Source organism: Ambystoma mexicanum, chromosome 2p (genome assembly GCF_040938575.1).
Source record: "Ambystoma mexicanum isolate Mex_15411 chromosome 2p, UKY_AmexF1_1, whole genome shotgun sequence".
Lineage (NCBI taxonomy): Eukaryota > Metazoa > Chordata > Amphibia > Caudata > Ambystomatidae > Ambystoma > Ambystoma mexicanum.
Window position 1 is genome coordinate 1,398,969,959 of NC_090923.1, and position 16,979 is coordinate 1,398,986,937.

General features: G+C 46.7%; 1 protein-coding gene across 2 annotated transcripts in view; it reads right to left on the reverse strand.

Annotated features, from left to right (window-relative positions):
- SMARCC1 (SWI/SNF related BAF chromatin remodeling complex subunit C1) overlaps positions 1–16,979 on the reverse strand; it is a 1,286,593-nt gene that overhangs the window by 1,185,475 nt on the left and 84,139 nt on the right. For both annotated transcript variants that reach the window (XM_069645843.1, XM_069645841.1), the window contains exon 3: positions 10,607–10,692. In XM_069645843.1, the coding sequence (XP_069501944.1) occupies positions 10,607–10,692 (86 nt within the window). The remainder of the gene's footprint in view (positions 1–10,606; positions 10,693–16,979) is intronic.

Sequence of the window (16,979 nt, forward strand, 5' to 3'; positions counted from 1 at the left end):
ACTCTCCGTGCCATGAAAGCGACGGAAACCCGATTGCCTCTCGTGCAGCCTTCCCGTGTTTTCAATATATAATTGAAGTTGAGAGGTAGCAGCCTTGTCTACCAGTTTCAAAAAGAAAGGCGTATTAGTAATTGGACGATAATTGGCCGCATCTTTAGGATCCAAGCCAGCTTTTTTTAGAAGGGGGGTAACAGCCACTGATTTAATGACTTGTGGAACAGTACAGTGCCTAAAGGAGGCGTTTACAAATCTGCACAAAAATGGTGCAAAGATGTTTTGATGATCTAATATAATTTTAGATGGGATCAGATCTCCTGGACAACTGGTAGGATTCATGGCTCTCATGGTGTTTTCAATCTCTGCTAAGGTGATTTCCGGGAACTTGAAACCAGTATCCATTGATTTTTTTTCCTCGTCTTGTGATTCAGTACGGTTAATCGTATGGTTAGAATTTACCTCTTGAGTTAAAATAGAGTTTGTCTCGAGGGTTTGTTGATGTAATTGCCTCCGAACTTTATCTTGGGCGCATGTACGTTTATCAGAGAAAGCTTTCTGTGTTCTAACACAGTCCTCTTTGGTAGGAATGATTGAATGATTTAAAACTTCCGGTTTTTCCCAGGACCTAAAAAGGCGAAAAAGTTCCTTGGTGTCATTATCAGCTAAAGCTATTTGATCATTATAATAAGACCGCTTAGCTTCCGCAATAGCGTCTTTGTATGTTTTGGCATGGATTTTCCAGATGACTCTATTAGCTGAATTTTGGTCTTTGCGCCAGGCGCGCTCTGCTCGTCGCTTAATGGCCTTTAGTGTAGTTAGCTGTGGTAAGAACCATTTTTGTTTGTGGTTAGATTTTCTTATACTTTTTAGTTTCATAGGGGCTACTGAGTCCAATAAAATGGTCATTTGGGAGTTCTATTTTTCCACAAGGTGGTCCGGATGATCCAAGTCGGTTGTGGTCAGCATGAGTGAGGACAGGCATTCTGTTAGGATTTCTGTGGTGAGAGCCTTATAATTTCTGTACGTTATTTTGCGCGGCAACTCATGTTCATGCTTTTGTAAGGGAGGAAGATGTATACTACTAGAAACAAAAAGATGATCAGACCATATGCAAGGTGTAGTGGTGACGTTTGATAAGACAATATTATAACTCGCCATCCGTGAGGACTAGAACTGTCATCCCCTGGAGGAGTTTCTGGAAGGCCTTCAGGGCCTTGAACACTGCTAGCAGTTCCAACAGGTTGATGTGATTGGATGCTACCGCTGGGGACCACACACCGTGTGCTGTTGAAGGAGGTGAGGGCCCCCCCCCCCACCCCTCTGTCAGAGATGAGTCTGTGGTGAGAGTGGTTTCTACTGCGGGGGGTGGTGCGATTTCCTGTGCAGAAGGTTTTCCCTAGACCACGACTGCAGACACTCAACGAGGGCTGCCGAGACAACTACTAGATCGTCCTGCTGGCCTGACCACTGGCTCGAGAGCCACTTTCACATGCACAGACGAGCATGAGGAACTAGATAGACGCAGGAAGCCATCATCCCCAACAGTCACATGGCTTTGCGTACAGTCACCTGGTGACTGGCTACATGGTGAGGGATCTGGAACATCACATTTTGAACCCTCTCGGAGGGAAAGACGAGGCAGGCTTTGGTCCAAATTAGAGCCCCCAGAAACTGTTTGACTTGATTGGGGTTTGGACTGGATTTTTTCTCATTGATAGAGAAACCTAGGGTGAAGAGGAGATCTACTGTCTTCTGGGCATTTCTTACACAAGTTCCGTACAAATCCCCCGTTATGAACCAGTCATCGAGGTAAGGATAAACTGGGATGACTGCCTGCGCAGGTGAGCAGCTACTACCACCAGTACCTTCGTGAATACCCATGGTGCTGAGGAAATGCCAAAGGTGAGAACCTTGAACCTGAAGTACTTTGTGCACTGGCAACATTGAAATATGAAACTATGCATCTTTCATGTCCAATGAGGCCATGTAATCCCCTGCTGCAGCATCCTGAATTTTGAGGTTCGCCGGGCGCAGGTCTAAAACAAGGCGCATGGGGAGATCTTTTGGTGACAAGGAAGTACACTGAATAAATACCCTGGTTTACCTGGAGATTGGGGACGACTTCTATGGTGCCCTTTTCCAGCAGGACCGCAAATTCTTCCAGCAGGATGCGCAGGTGTTCGGGCGACATTCGTCTGCTTCTTGGTGGGTGGTATCGAGGTGGCTGGAGAAACTCTATGCATTAGCCGTGGGCATCAGTCTTTACTACCCACTGGTCTGATGCGATTCCCTCCCATGCGTGGATGACAAGCGAACCCCAACCGGGGAAGCGTGGGAGGGGACCCGAACCAGCAAGTCACTGAGGTAGAGCCCTGGGAGCCTCCAATAGTAGAGTGCCTGCCTCTAGACTTGCCCCTACGAGGGCCTCTTTGTTAGTACTGGTGGATACCAGATGAGCCTTGGCTGGAGGACGAGGGGGGTATTCCCCGAGCCGTATTGTCCTTGGGGAGAGCAGGGAAAAATATTGGCCACAAAAAGGACCAGTACAGTTAGAGCCTCCACGTTGGTGGAAGGCTTTAGCTGTGATCCGGCTAAGCGACTTTAGTGTTTGGTGCTCTTTCTTAGCCGTCTCCAGGGCATCATCAACAGTCTTCCCAAAAAGGAGTCCTCCACTGGCTTGTTTATCAGAGGGGCCCCGAGTTTCGGGTTTAAAGCAGGCGTTCTTAAACCAGACGTGTCTTTTAAAAAAAGGTCCCATGGGCTTGGGTGTGTCCAGCAGTCTCAACCGAGAGCGTGTTCTTCAGTATGTTATGGATTACTTGTCTGCCTTCAGCCACGAACGCCAGCAGGCATGATCAGGTGGACTCTGGAACATTTTAACATCCTGAACTAGGCCCCATTGGACATCACTAACTTGCCAGGAGAGTGATCGTATTTGCCATCCTTGTTGAGTAGGCCGCAGAGTCAGTGACCCGTTTAATCAGGGCATAAAGCTTCAGTTTTTGTCCGGAGGGGCTTCTGCCAAAGACAGTGGAACCCCTGCCCTGTTGTGAGGGGTAGTGACCACAAAGGAATCATTATGTACGATGACCCCTTATGTAGAGTGGGTCAGAAGGTGATGGGCGGAATCATTTTTCAACCCGGGGGTTGACCACCTGTGTGAGAGACGGGGACAAGGCCAGAGCCAGGCACCTCTTTAGAGTCCTCCTGATCCCAGTATGTCTTCATCAGCCGTGTCTTGTGCAAAAGGATTAATGTCTTCATAAGTATCCACCTGTGTTGGGTCCTCTGGGACATCCAAGATATCTTCCTAGTGTCCCCGTGCAGACATTGGCAATTTCTGCAGTTTGTAAGGAATGGGACAGGAGTCCTCTTCCCTGGGTCTTTTTGGTGCAATTTACATGTCTGAAAAGTCAATAAACTGGGCCATTTTGTCCAAGTATTGCTCAAACCTCTCCATAAATCCATAGGGAAGAGGTAGTACGGTCTCGAGGTGGAAAAGGTTGTCCAATAAGGCCTTAGAGAGGCTAGGGGGCTTCAGAATACTCCTCGACGAGAGGGGGTGACCTTGTGCTCTGTGGCTGCCGAAATGATAACTGCAAGGCTTTCGGATATTTTTGGCAGTTGTATCGAAGGTTTCAACGCACCTGACGGCGCAGTCGTGGTCGGTGACTGAGGCCTTAGGTGCTTGTACGCCCTTGGACGGTGTGTCGACGGCATGTTTTTTTAGGGTGAACGCCCGTTCCAGAGGGATGCCCAGACGCATACCGGAAAAGCGGTTGTGTGGATGGTGCCTAACCGTGAGGTTCAGAAGGTGATGTCGACACCAGCCCTCTTGGCATTGTGCATTCCGCCGAAGAGGCTTTAGGGGTGTGTGATTGTATCCGTGGTGCATGGGTGCCCGTGTCGCCGGGGGGTGATCTCCCCATAAAAGAGCCGGTGGCCTGTGTGTCAGGGATGGGCATTTGGGAGCCTGTAGGCTCTGCCGAAAGGTCGATGGCTTCCAATTTCGGAGGCATGGCTGCCGACAGACTTCTTATTGTCTGAAGCGATGGCGTCAATGGGGAAAAGGCTTTCGGCCTGCATAGTGGAGGCCCGCCACCATTTAATCCACCCGTCTTAACGTTTCCGGTTGAAAAAGCTTACATGCCTTGCACGAGTGCTCGTCGTGGTCTCGAGGAAGACCCGAACATCATCGGTGATGGGTGTCCTTCCAAGGAAACTTGCGTTACACGACGGGCAAAATTTAAAGGGCGTCCTCTATAGCAGAGGGTATCGGCAGCCAGACCAAGAAGAGACAGAGGCATAAAGAAAATACATTCCTAGAGATTAACCCTGGACCCCACTCTTCCTACTGTAAGGGCTTGGCAGAGGCACGCGGTCGACAGTAGAGCAGTTTATGTCGTTGGCATAATCCCACGAAGCAGTCTTCAAGACGATTGGTTGGGATACTAGACAACCTTAGGTCGTGGGGACAAAGTTAATATAAATATCTTGCGAGCTCCGCACAGGGGACCGACGCGTGAGGGATTTTTGGTACACTACAATGTCACGTTCAGGATAGTGTTACAGTCACACTCATGTAGACGTCCCATTTGGATCTTCGAAAGAAGGATGCAATACTCTGCAATTTCCACTAAATGTCGGACTATATGCACAGCCTGTGATCCTAAGCAGATTCACAAGCATCAGAAACACTATTACACTAGTAACCTGTGACACCGATGCGATCACAGACCATATGACCTTTGATCTCTGCGGAATAAAACACCAATATATGCCACATGCGAATTGGCAATACAGTATAGCCATATATGGGCTAATATTGCGAAAGCTAATGGAGTTCGGTAATATATGATGGGGATCAATCATCTCAGATAGTATAGAAAAGGATGTACATACAATCTATGCCGTAATGATGCACCACTAAAATGAACTAGAACTAGTTATTTTCCTCGCCGCACAATGAGCAGGGACATGAAAGATCTGGCAAATTAGTTGAGCAGTACTCTGTGTGTAACTGCTGCCCAATCCATACAGCTTTCAAGTAGTTACTTTGCTTTCAATTGGGCTCATTAGGTTTTAACAAGCAGGGATTTCAACTGTGGTAAGGACTCCTGATGCCATTCACCTTCCACGCTAATCACAGCCTCCCCAAGTCGCAGTCACGGGCTGTAGCTAAAACTATGCTATTTGTTTCAGCACCAGAAGCAACGCAAAAAGCATTTAGATTGTTGCACATTTGATGCAGTCCAGTGCCGGGTCCATGTTCAGGGCCAAACACTGCTTTTACAGTCCTCCAAGCCCACATGGTCACGCTCCACTGGAATACATGGAAGGCTTAATGTATACATTCAAGAGTATGTTTGTTTAGTTTGCATCTGTCAGTAATTTAACCAGTTAATAATTCAGATGCTGGTAACAGGATTAGAAGCAATCACAACTGTACCCTTAGTACTGCTGTTGGGTCCAAGTTGAAAGTTAACGGTTTTGAATCTAGCTACTGTTCTGTGCCAGTACCCTGCATCTTTTCCCACAGGGATAGTGCTAGAGGCATGTACGTTTGAATTAAACCATGTTTTTTAATCTAGCTTCTGTTCGGTGCCACTACCCTGTAACGTCGAATCTACCTTGTTTTTACTTCAGTAGTTTTGTAACTTTTAATCAAATTACTGCTTGGTGGTGCCACCACCTTCCATCTCTTTCCAGAGGATTAGCACTGCAGGCTTTCTTTATCTCCACAGGCATTAGGTGCTGCTCCTCAATTGTTTCTGCCCCTACCCCCCCCCACGTGATCCTTCACAGTACACCTTAGGATAGATAGCCTGCACCCCCACACAACTAGCACAGGCATTGCACTCTACTAAAGCCCATGTGGGCCCCTTGCCACCCCTGCACCCACCACCCTGGGCTGAGGCGGCTGACAACCCATCATGCCAAACAGCTCAAAGGTTAGAGGGGCACTCTGACGCAGCAAAAAACTGCCCAAAACCACTCCAACACCACCCCCCCCAGCCCTACTCAACCCCCACCTCCAGGCACCTCGGGGAGACATCCCACCTGTCTTCCCAGATCAACCTGTGCCCCACCTCCAACACAGGATTCCCTCCATACACTCAACATCCACCGCACCTCACAGCCCTCCCAGACGCCCTACTCCCCCGCCCCTTACTCCTCCTCCCACCCAGCCATGTCCTACCCTTTGCATCCCTAAATGCAGCCTGGGCTACCCTAACAATAACCCCTCAATCCACTGCCCTGCCAATATGCACAAATGGCACCCCACAATCAAAAACGTACACTGCACCACACAGGCCCCTTCATCTCTACAACCCTCAGCTATCTCCTCCACAGACCCATGACATCGCCCATCACGTACACCCTCACGGGCTCCCACATCGCTCTTTAGCCTATTTTACAATGCTACAGGCACCGATATTCCACACCCTAGAAATCAGCACCCTGATTCCATATCCAACCACAGAAGGGGGAGAAAAATCGCCATAACATTTGGCTTGATATCCTCTGAAGGCGCCCACATTCATCACAGAACCTGGGTCTCTGAGGAATTGCAACCCATTGTGCACAAAGCTTTTTGCTCTGGACTACATCTGTGTGCTTAAAAAAACAATTTAAAAAAAAAAAACAGGCGGGGTTGCCATCCACTACAAAATCCCACCTCACCATTACACTCCAAGGAACAAGTGTGCAACACCGACTTCAAATCCCTCCTAGTGTGAAATTTCGTATGCCCTACTCTTACTCCCAACTAACTATTCACAAACATACCCACCCCCTGGCTACCACAGAAATGGTACTGAACCCCTCAGCCCCTCCTTAACAGCCATCCTGGTTACTCACCGCCCCTCACCATGCTAGAGGATCTCTATATATGGTTCGATGTCCCACACAACCCCATGACATGACCAATCGTGGACAACCTGGAAGCCCTCCACCTGACTCAACTGTTTTAATGTGATTTCATCACTAGAAATAAACATTGAGGGTGAACATTTTGTAAGCAACTAAAACACCCTTCCCAACATATTTTAGGACTGAAGCAATTAGACTTCAGTCCTATAATATGTGGGGAAACTGTTGAATAGTGGCTTTAAAAAAATATTGTTTCACCCCTCAATGTTTATTTCCAGCAATGATATCACTGGATACAGAATGGTATCAGCCCCCCCCCCAGATACAATCTTCAGTTCCTTCAAACTGATCTCCATGCCCCACCCACCACCAATCAGATGGGCCAGGCTGCCATCTTCCTTCGACAGGATAGACTTCTTCACCGCTAGACTAACCCTGCCAACTACCTGCTTGCTTCCCCACCACCCCAAGAGGGTCAGCTCTCCCTTCTCCCTTAGCCGTTTTGACAAATGGCACTACAAAGTTCTCCGACCACTCACCCCTATCAGATCCTGCTCCAGCAGACAGCCACTCGCCAAGATGTTTCACCCCAACCACAAATCCCTCAAAACCATGAACACAACCTAGAACGTAGCTGGCAGGCTGACTCAGATTAGAACTACGTACACCGAACAGATCAAAACCTACAGGGCAGAAATTCAGAAGGCCAAAAAATCCTTCTACTGGAACAGAATCTCCAACGCCCGTAACACCAGCAGGGCACTGCACATGATCATCTCAGAGTTCAAGGCCCATCTTTGCACATAAAACCCCCCCCCCCTCACCCCCTCCCCAACCCCAAGCAAATCCACAACAGCCATAGAAGGAAAGCGCACCATCTGCTCTAAACTAGCAGCGCTCCCTCCTCTCTCCCTTGCACCCACGTCCAGGCTCACAGACTCCCAACAACTCTTCTCTACCTTCTCTCCAAATCTGAATTCCTTAAGCTACTAGCCATCAGCTGTACACCTCAGGATCTTCCCGCCCTCTTCTCCCAAGATAGCCTTTCCTCAACCTGTGCCAGCAGCATTGCAAGTTCCATCATTAACACATCCCTCACTTAGGCGCGTTCCCCACAGTTTAAGAAGCCCTTGCTGAACAAAAAAGAAAAATCCTCCCTTGCCCCCCCCCCCCTTACTAACAGTCAACTACAGACTAACAACCATTTCATAGACAAAATAATTGACCCAACAGCCTACTCCCAGCTATGCCTTTTCTAAATATCAGGCTTACTTGACCACACCCAGGAACTGAATCATCCCTAGTCTCCATTTGGGATGATCTCAAAAAGTACCCAACTCAGAAGGTTGTACCGCGCTTAGCCGTCTTGACCTCTCGGCAACCTTTGACGCAACTGACCAGCACATCCTCACAGACAGACTTCACTCGGCATCAGGGATGCAACATCGAAGTGGATATCCTCTTTCAACAGATCGCACATTCAAACGCATCCATTCTCCTTGACTCTGCACCCTGTCACTAACGGAATACCACAGGGTGCCTCTCCATCATCCTTACTCTTTAACCTCTACATGAGCACCGAGCCCCATGCTCTTATCCATTCTCATGGCCCGATTTGCAATTATGCAGACGTCACACAAATCAAGATCCCAAAAGGACACCTGCTACCCCCTCCTGACCTCGCTGCATGCCTCACAGATCACCAATGGAGGACAGCTAAACACCTTCTCAACCCCAGAAAAACGGAAATTATGATCTGCGGGAAGACTGCCCTCTTTCCCCAACCCCACCCCTTGCCAGTCTTCCGTAGGTCCACCACTTCCTACTTCCAACACATAAAAGAATCTTGGATGCACCATGGACACAGATCTGACACCAACACATCAACTCAGTCAAAATCATGCTAACTACACCTATGCATTCTCCGACGCATCTCGCCATCCCTCAGCTACCCTCACAGACTTGCCGCAATCACGACCGGCTTCCTCCCTCACCTAGACCAGGCCAACTCCCTATACCTGGGCAAGCATGCATCTCAAAACTCCAAAATACACTAGCCAGGCCCCTCCTGACACTAGAAAGCAAATCACACCCGCCCTGCGTATCATGCATTTACTCCCTGTCAGGTGACAGTCCACCATGAAGACTATGCACATCGCCCATAACACAAGCCCGGAATATCTATAACACAAGTTCTTCAGGCACATCGCTTCTCCTTATCATCCCTTTCGCCAAATAAACCTAAATGGTTGGTGAGGGTGGCGGGAGCTCTTCTGCTGTACAAGCACACACTATATGGACTCTATCCCTTTTAGCATCTGCCGCATAGAGTATCACCTCACCTTCTGGAAGACACTCCAAGCCGGGCTCTACCCCTCCCATGCCCCTCCCATGGCCCCTCCCATGGCCCCTCCCATGGCCCCTCCCATGGCCCCTCCCATGACCCTCCCCCCACCCCCAGCCGCCCCCTGCGTCTTGACTGACCTAATAAACCTCTTGGGTAAATTACAACCAAAGACTGGTAGGCAGGGGCATCAAGAAATCACAGGAGACTCCAAAAAGTACCAAGCATGCACAGAAAGGATTCCTGTTGTCCTGCATGACATGACCTGCATTTTGTCAAACAAACAATTAGCCATGAATTGCAGGTACGTATCAAGCTCCATCTCGATGGAAGATATCTGTATCCCTCCCAAGGGATGGCCGCACATAACTGCAGTCATCTGCTACTTGAACGCACATCACCTCTCCCACTAGAATTCAGCCAAAGTCCCACAATAAAAATGTGGTCTAGCAGGACCGAATCAGTGTCCTTGACTCGCATATTATTCCTACAGCCTTCACAGAACTCATCCACATGCCAAGTTCTACATGAGTCACACCGCTGCCAACCTTTGTACTGGCTAAAATGCATATGTTCATTCTCTATTAAAAAGACCAATAACTCATGCCTCGATCTTCAGTCCTCCAAAGGCGTTCACCCATAGTGCTTTGAGGCGATACCAATGACATTAAGTGCAATACAAATACCATATTACATTACTGGTCACTTGATTCACATCTTAAATGCAACCTGCTTTAAAATTCAAGTCATCCAATTGCTTCACTCTCCGCTTGGTAACGTTTGCACTGTCCTTGACTTGTAATGCATGGATGACAGCACACAAAGAGAACAGGCCTGCATTGCTTTTCTTTCACAATAAAGACTGACAAGACAGATTGAGGTCTGTATTTATGCAAGAAAATCAGTAAACTGAAAGTGGGAAAACCATTACAACACAAGTACTCTCCCATGGTGTCCATTTGGAACAACCTATTTATCCACCAGCCTTTCTTCCTCTCGAGTGAAGCTTGACTGCTCGGTCAGTTACCAACGTGTGTTTGGTCCATATTTTGGATGAAACCCCAAGTACCCTTAGGATACATCATTTCATATACCTTCTAAAAGGGCTGTAGAAAAATATTTTTTTTAAACCAATTAAAACTCTAAACCAAAAACATTTTGGGACTCACTGAGCATTCCATTCCGGGTTAGGCAGGGTCAGCCTTTCAAGATTAAAAAGAAAGACAATGTTTTAACTGTTTATAACCTAAACCAAAAAGGTTATTAGCACATTTACCGTATCTAATATTCAGCACTCTTAACGCATGATTTTTATCTAGTAATTTGACAAGTTTGCTTCAAGAAGTACATTATGTGCAAACATAAAAAATAAAAACAACCCAGAACACTTACCAGCCCTGTTCGTTTTTATACTTGTAAGCAGCCCCAAGAATGTGGCACAGTGGACCTGCACCCTTGAAATCCATGAAGCACTTTGCCTAAAAAGTCGAGAAAAACCAATTACTGCATTGTAGGGCATTTGCTTTACAATAGAACAACTGCTTTGTAGTTAAATTAGACTGAAGTAATGCTCTCCACACAGATATCAATAAACCGCATCTCCAGCGCCTACATTTTTACAAGAAAATACTAGAATTGTTAGCAAACCCATAAACCAAAACATATCTCCCCAGTTCGTGGATCCCTTCACCGACTACCTACTAAGGCCAGAAACAAGTTACTCACTTTAAACGCACAAAGCACTTCATGGCCATTCGCCAATCTATCTGAAAAAAATTGTTAATAAGGTTAACCACTACTGGCAATCAACTGACCCCCTGCCGCCACTTCACACAATGTACGCATTAAAACCTCAGGCAGGTGGGCGCTTGTTAAGGAGGTGCAGATAGGCTGGGTCAATATCCAATGCAGGGGTCGCCGAGTGTTAAGACTGATTTGCTATACTCTGGTCTGGGGGACAGATTTACAGAAGGCCAACCTATATTGTGACAGGGACAGCTCGGGGAGCTGTAGCCAAAGCAGTTCATGGCAGCAGTGGCGAGAGTTGTAGGCTAAGTCTTAAGAGGTGGTGAGCTTGTAGGGGGTCCACAATGAGAGTCACAAATTACAGACAGCAAGTATAAAAAATAGTTATTTATGACCAACCAACACTATGAAAAATGACCACTAACAGGTAGCACTATCACACAACACTAATAGAATACACATATACAGTCACTAGAGTAGCAGTCACTAGATTAGGGAATAATACAGATCAAACCCCTGTAAAGGAAAGTGTAGATTAGTTTATGCACTGCAGGTCCACAGAGAATTAGCCCTAGCTTCAAACGTCCTTCCCAGTGGTCTGGTGCCTTATGCCCAAACGTTTTGTAAAGGTTCCAACACAGTTTGAAACACTGGAAAAAAATGAAGGAAGGGTCTCCTGGGTCCAGTGAACTGGACACATTCTAACGAACAAAAGTATCCAACTTTTAAAGGGAGTTTAGGGTCAGGTAAGAACCACAGTAACCGCCCCAGCCCCCACCCACCTACCGCACTCCGATTCTTCACAGGACTTGGCAGGTCAATGGAAGGCGGCGCGTTGTCACTTTTCGCCGTCGTCAGCCTCAATCCTCGATTCGCAGGAGTTGCAGGTTCAAGCCAGTGTTTGGTCAGTGTCTTTGGCTGGTGCAAGGACTCTTGGTGGCAGAACACGATGCGGAACCCCTCTCAGGACTGGACTCAGGTTCAGACAGCGGTCACTGCAGCACGGCGACGCAAAGAGACTCCCTCGTCACCGTCAGACTTTCCCTCCTATCTAGGTCCCCTTGATGCTAGGACTCCAAAATTTTGGTAAGGTAAGTCTTGTATGACAAGCAGAGGTTTCTCCTCCCCCCCCTCCCAAAGTTCTGGGCCTCAAAACGGAACAGAGCAGACATCAGGAATCTATGTTCCCTCAATGGATCACAGCTCCCTCGCAGGACTGCTGAAGATCAATAGCAAGACAGGGCTCTTCCAGGACAGCAGAAGTTCGTCGCCAGGCCTCCGTCAGATGGGTCTCGTCTCCTCAAAGGTCACAGCTGGACAGCAGTCTTCGTTCCATCAGGTTTCTCCTGGATCTCTCGAGAGTGCAGGGGTCTTCTTATCCAAAAGCGGGATAAGAGCAGAAACTCCCACTAGTGCCACACACACGCAGTGGTGGTCGAATCAGGGCCACTGGCGGGAACACTTATGCATACCACAGGCACACTGAAACCAGTTTGTGGATTGGGATGAGACAGGCTGCCAGCAAAAAAACTAAAAACAGTCTAGAGTAGCCTGCCAAAAGTCTCTACTTTCCCGGGCACTGGAAGTCCATACAGTCATTTTCCTGGCCTCTAAGGCCAGGAAGAAGGCTATAAAACAAGATGGCAAAAGGACAAGCAAAAAACCTTGTGGCATGGCCATGTTTGGTCACTAGCCACAATTAGTAGCCAAACGAAGTAAGGCTTAAACGAAAAAAACAACCAAAAGTCACAGCTGCCACCAGCTTCTCCATTTAACACACCTAGAGTAACCGTAAATCCCATGATTGTTAGTCTAGGGCAAAAATAAAAGGATGTACCCCATACTATTGCATTATAAGATGCGTTGTAGAAAGATAAAGTTACAAGTGATAACAAGTTACTAAAAGTAGTATCAAAGTAACAAGACTAAGGGAAACCATGTTTCCCAGTACCGACTGCCTGAAGGACACGTCTGTTTCCCCATAACAGATTAGCAAAAGACAGTATTAAAATGTAAGGCTTCACTGTACTGTAGAAAGTGCAGGTCCGGATCAAAAATAAAGCAAAAGGTTTGGGGTCCATAGAAACGGAAGGAAAGGTGCAGTAAAGAAATCTTTGCCAACACTGAGCAAACTACAAATCAGGTAAAAAAAAAACAGGGACACGATAAGGGGAAAAAGGAATCAGAGGAGCTGGCTTTTTAAACTGTAATGTTACAATTTTGTCTTAGGCTTTATTTCATCCCTGCTTGAGGAAGTGGTGAAGATAATGAAAAGCTTGTTAATAAATTACTTTGTTGAACCACCCACATATCACCTAAAGTCCAAGCCTTACTGCACCGGTACACTACCTTGATTGTGTTTGGCTAGACCCAAGTGTCTTTTCCCTGTAACTAAAATAGGGTGAAGCTTCAGAACACTCGCCCACTCCTCCTCCAGCCTCTTCAAAAGGTATTAAGATATGTATGAGATTCTACAGAAGGAAACAAATTGCATTGAAAAATATCCATTTTGTTCTGCATGCACCAGTCATCTGGCACTAGTTGGGGAGAAGATGCAGCGACCAATGCTAGCTTTCCACAAATGTTAGCACTCCCCTTGGACAACCACATGGCAGGAGAATGCCCAGCAGAGGATGGATCAATTACTTACAGGAGGAGAGTTGGACTCTACTCTGAATCTTGTCAATGCGCTTGCTGAGCTGCCAGAAAATTCAAACAATCCTCCTCTTCCAGTGGTATGGTAGTTAATCTGAAATTTGCTATACGTCGATACCTGGCAGTAAATTCAGGGGATAGTGTTGAGTTCATACATGGTTTCCCACTGCTTATGCAATGGTCTGCGGCTGGGAATGCCCCTCTTGGTTGTAGGTGCAAATAGTTACATAGTGTCTCCACCTACACTGGCAATGGGGACCCAGACTTCCCAGACTCCCGTTAAATGCTATGGTTTTCTTGACCACCTCAATAATAAGTTCAGGAAGTAAGTAGGGTGTGTCTACATTAAAGCAGTCTCAGGAAGAAAAACAAGCAAACAATGCTGGTAAATTACGTACATGGCACAAAGTTTATCACATGACTGGTACATCAATTATAGCTGGTAAGAGCGCAGCAGAATTTGTTAAGCCTTCAAAGTTTAATTTTGCTGGATGAAAAGCAGTGCTCTCCCACGGAAGGGACCTCCTTTTAACTCCCTTTCTCCATTTTGCTGTACACATGGCACCTGCTTGAATACTAAGGATTTTCTGTCATAGTTAAATGTCTCTATAAAAGTGCGGTGCCTACGGGGCAAGCTTTCCTCTGATTTACTTTGGCTACAAGGCTAGACCTACAGCACACAACTAACAGGACATGTGTCTTCACTGTCATTTTTCTGTCTTTACTGCCAAATGGGCCACTCACCTCATACACACAAGACAAGTCAAGATACATTTCAGTCTGTTACAAAATAACCCTATTCCGGACAATCTCACTTGACAAAACTAATTTCATTAGGGTGGCAATGGGACGCCCCTTGTTACAAGATCACTGCCATATTATAAATATCAATACTTCGCTGTATCTGTCCTCCATACATAATGGAGTCAAACACCTTGCCTGGGTGCCTGACCCGAGACTAAGCACACAACCTATGCCCTCTCAAGAGGACTTGGTCATTAAGAATTGCTCAAAATAATGGATCAATAACTTATTAGGTAATGGGGCTAGGAGGCTGAGGAAATCACTCAAAGAGCCTCCTGCTTCCCAGTCATGAGTTAAAAGTAATTGGCTCAATCGACTGTCAGTCATGCATGCACTCACCATGATAAAGTTACACCCTTGCAGCCTCTGAAGAACCATGATGCCACCCTACTGTCAGACACCGGCCACCGCAGTGCAAAACTCACATTTTAGAACAATTCTGTTGACTCTGTTTTTTCCTTTTTAATTTTGGCAAACTCAACACCTACAAGTCATAATAATTGTGTTAGAATACAGATAGGATGAACAAAGCTTCTGTGGTGTTTTTAACCATCCGATGACTGCTCCTAGGCAATCTAATACCTATCGCAATTCCCAACCACTTACTATCACAGTGGTTCAAGTGGACACTAATACTCAAGGTTTCTTGGTAAAACACTTATAAATTTAGTACACAATCATTTAGAAAACATTCACTAGAAGGAGGCAACTTAATACTATACACAAATATACTTTTTTGTTTTATTCACTTATAATGCGCACCAAACCTGAAGGTAGCCGGGCGTAACAGTACAGAAAATGCGAAGCTTAAGGAAATAGGAGCCAAAGGGCCTTTCAGTCACTTTAAATGGAAATGCAAAGGCACAAGTTAATAGAATAGATCACAAATACTTTCCTAGGCAGTGCAAATAGTTTGTTCACTAGAGGACTCGATTCAGTTCAATAGGCTTAGGCCAAAGTCAATGGGCTAGTGTCTTGGACAGGAAAGAGCAGTTCTTGTAGAGTAAATGGTAAAGTCTTTGCCAAAGTTCTCAGAAGTAGTTTGTACGAAAAATAATAATTTGTTGGGTCACAAGCTGATTAGGCATGCAAGTTGTGAAAGTTCTACGAACCTTCACCGCGAGAGGTAAGTTCCCTCAATCGGGTTGGCACAGTACCTTAAAATTAAGAACAAGATGCAGCTGAAGACGTTGGTTCTTGCAGATCTCACTGTTCCTGACCCTCAGTCGTGGGGACAAGAGGGAGGAAGTCGGGGCACTCCTGCATTGCACGGGATCGTCAGAAAACGCTGACAAAATGGAGTCACTTCAGTTCCAGTAGCTATAATACAAGCACACAAGCTAGTGTCCCTCTCCCTGGTTAATCCTAACCAGCCTTGCGAATGGTATCCAGGTGGCTTACAAGTTGATTGGTCCCACCAACTCAAAGGAAGAAGTCGTCCTTGAAGGGGCTTCTCTGTCGAGATGAACTTGGCAATTCGGACCTGCAGCAGGGCTTCACCGGGCAAACCAACGGTCCTGTGGTTGCAGCAGCTGTCCTCTTCCAGCTAGTCTTCGGTTCTTTCGTTCCAGTGGTCGACTCTGCCTTCCAAGTCCAGAGACTCTCCTTTTAAACAATTTTCTCCCCTTCATTCCAGCCTAGCCGCCACTCACTCAGAAGGATGGCTGTCCTTGCCGGACAGTCAGCCAATCAATCACGTCAGAGTTTTTTGACTAAGCACAGGGACTCAGGCACCTCCCTCACTTCCTGCCCACCCCCGACACTCAGACACCAGAGGCGGTCTTCAGTCCTGAAGCCTGCCAAAGGCAGAGGAACAATGGAACCAAACCTGGTTTGGCGCGCAGAGAGAAACACTAGAAGGACCTTTCCAAAAAGAAATGGCGAAAAAAAAAAAAAAGACCGGGACCCGTTTAAACAAAGGGGCTTAAGGCACCATCTTGAAAAACATGGCTCACGTGATTTTTAGCTACCGGTGTTCGCCGGCAGCAAAAATCGTGGTAGTTTGTTGTAAAACCACTGCCACCAGCCATTTCGATAGAAAATGTTAGCATTCGACTTCTACATGAGTTTCCAGGCACAGGGGATACTAGGTAACCCCTCCAGCACTCTATTTTACGTCAAGTTAACGTTACCTTCTCTGGGAAACGGTTTATCCCAGAGAAGGCATTTCAACCTTTGGGAAGTCTAAAAAGACATTCCTGTGTCACTGCACTGAAGGTGCAGTGTAACACATGAAAAGATGTTGCCTATGGAGTTATCTAAAACTCCATAATCAAAGAAAACAAGAGTAAAAACACATCAAAATACACGAGTCTGAAAAAAGTCTCACTCTTTCCAGATACAAAAAAAATCAAGCCCTCAAAATCCAGCAAAGTTGTTGGGGGACTCCAAGGTGAAGGGATTAGCACATTTATGAGAATTCTCCCCAACAGCGGGCGGGCGCATGGAGGAAAGGGGACTATGGAATAGGAGTAAGGTAGTCACTACGATGAGTAACTGTCATACTCCTACGTCCTGTCCCCTTTCCTGCAAACTTGTGCGAGATTCCCAAGCACGGACC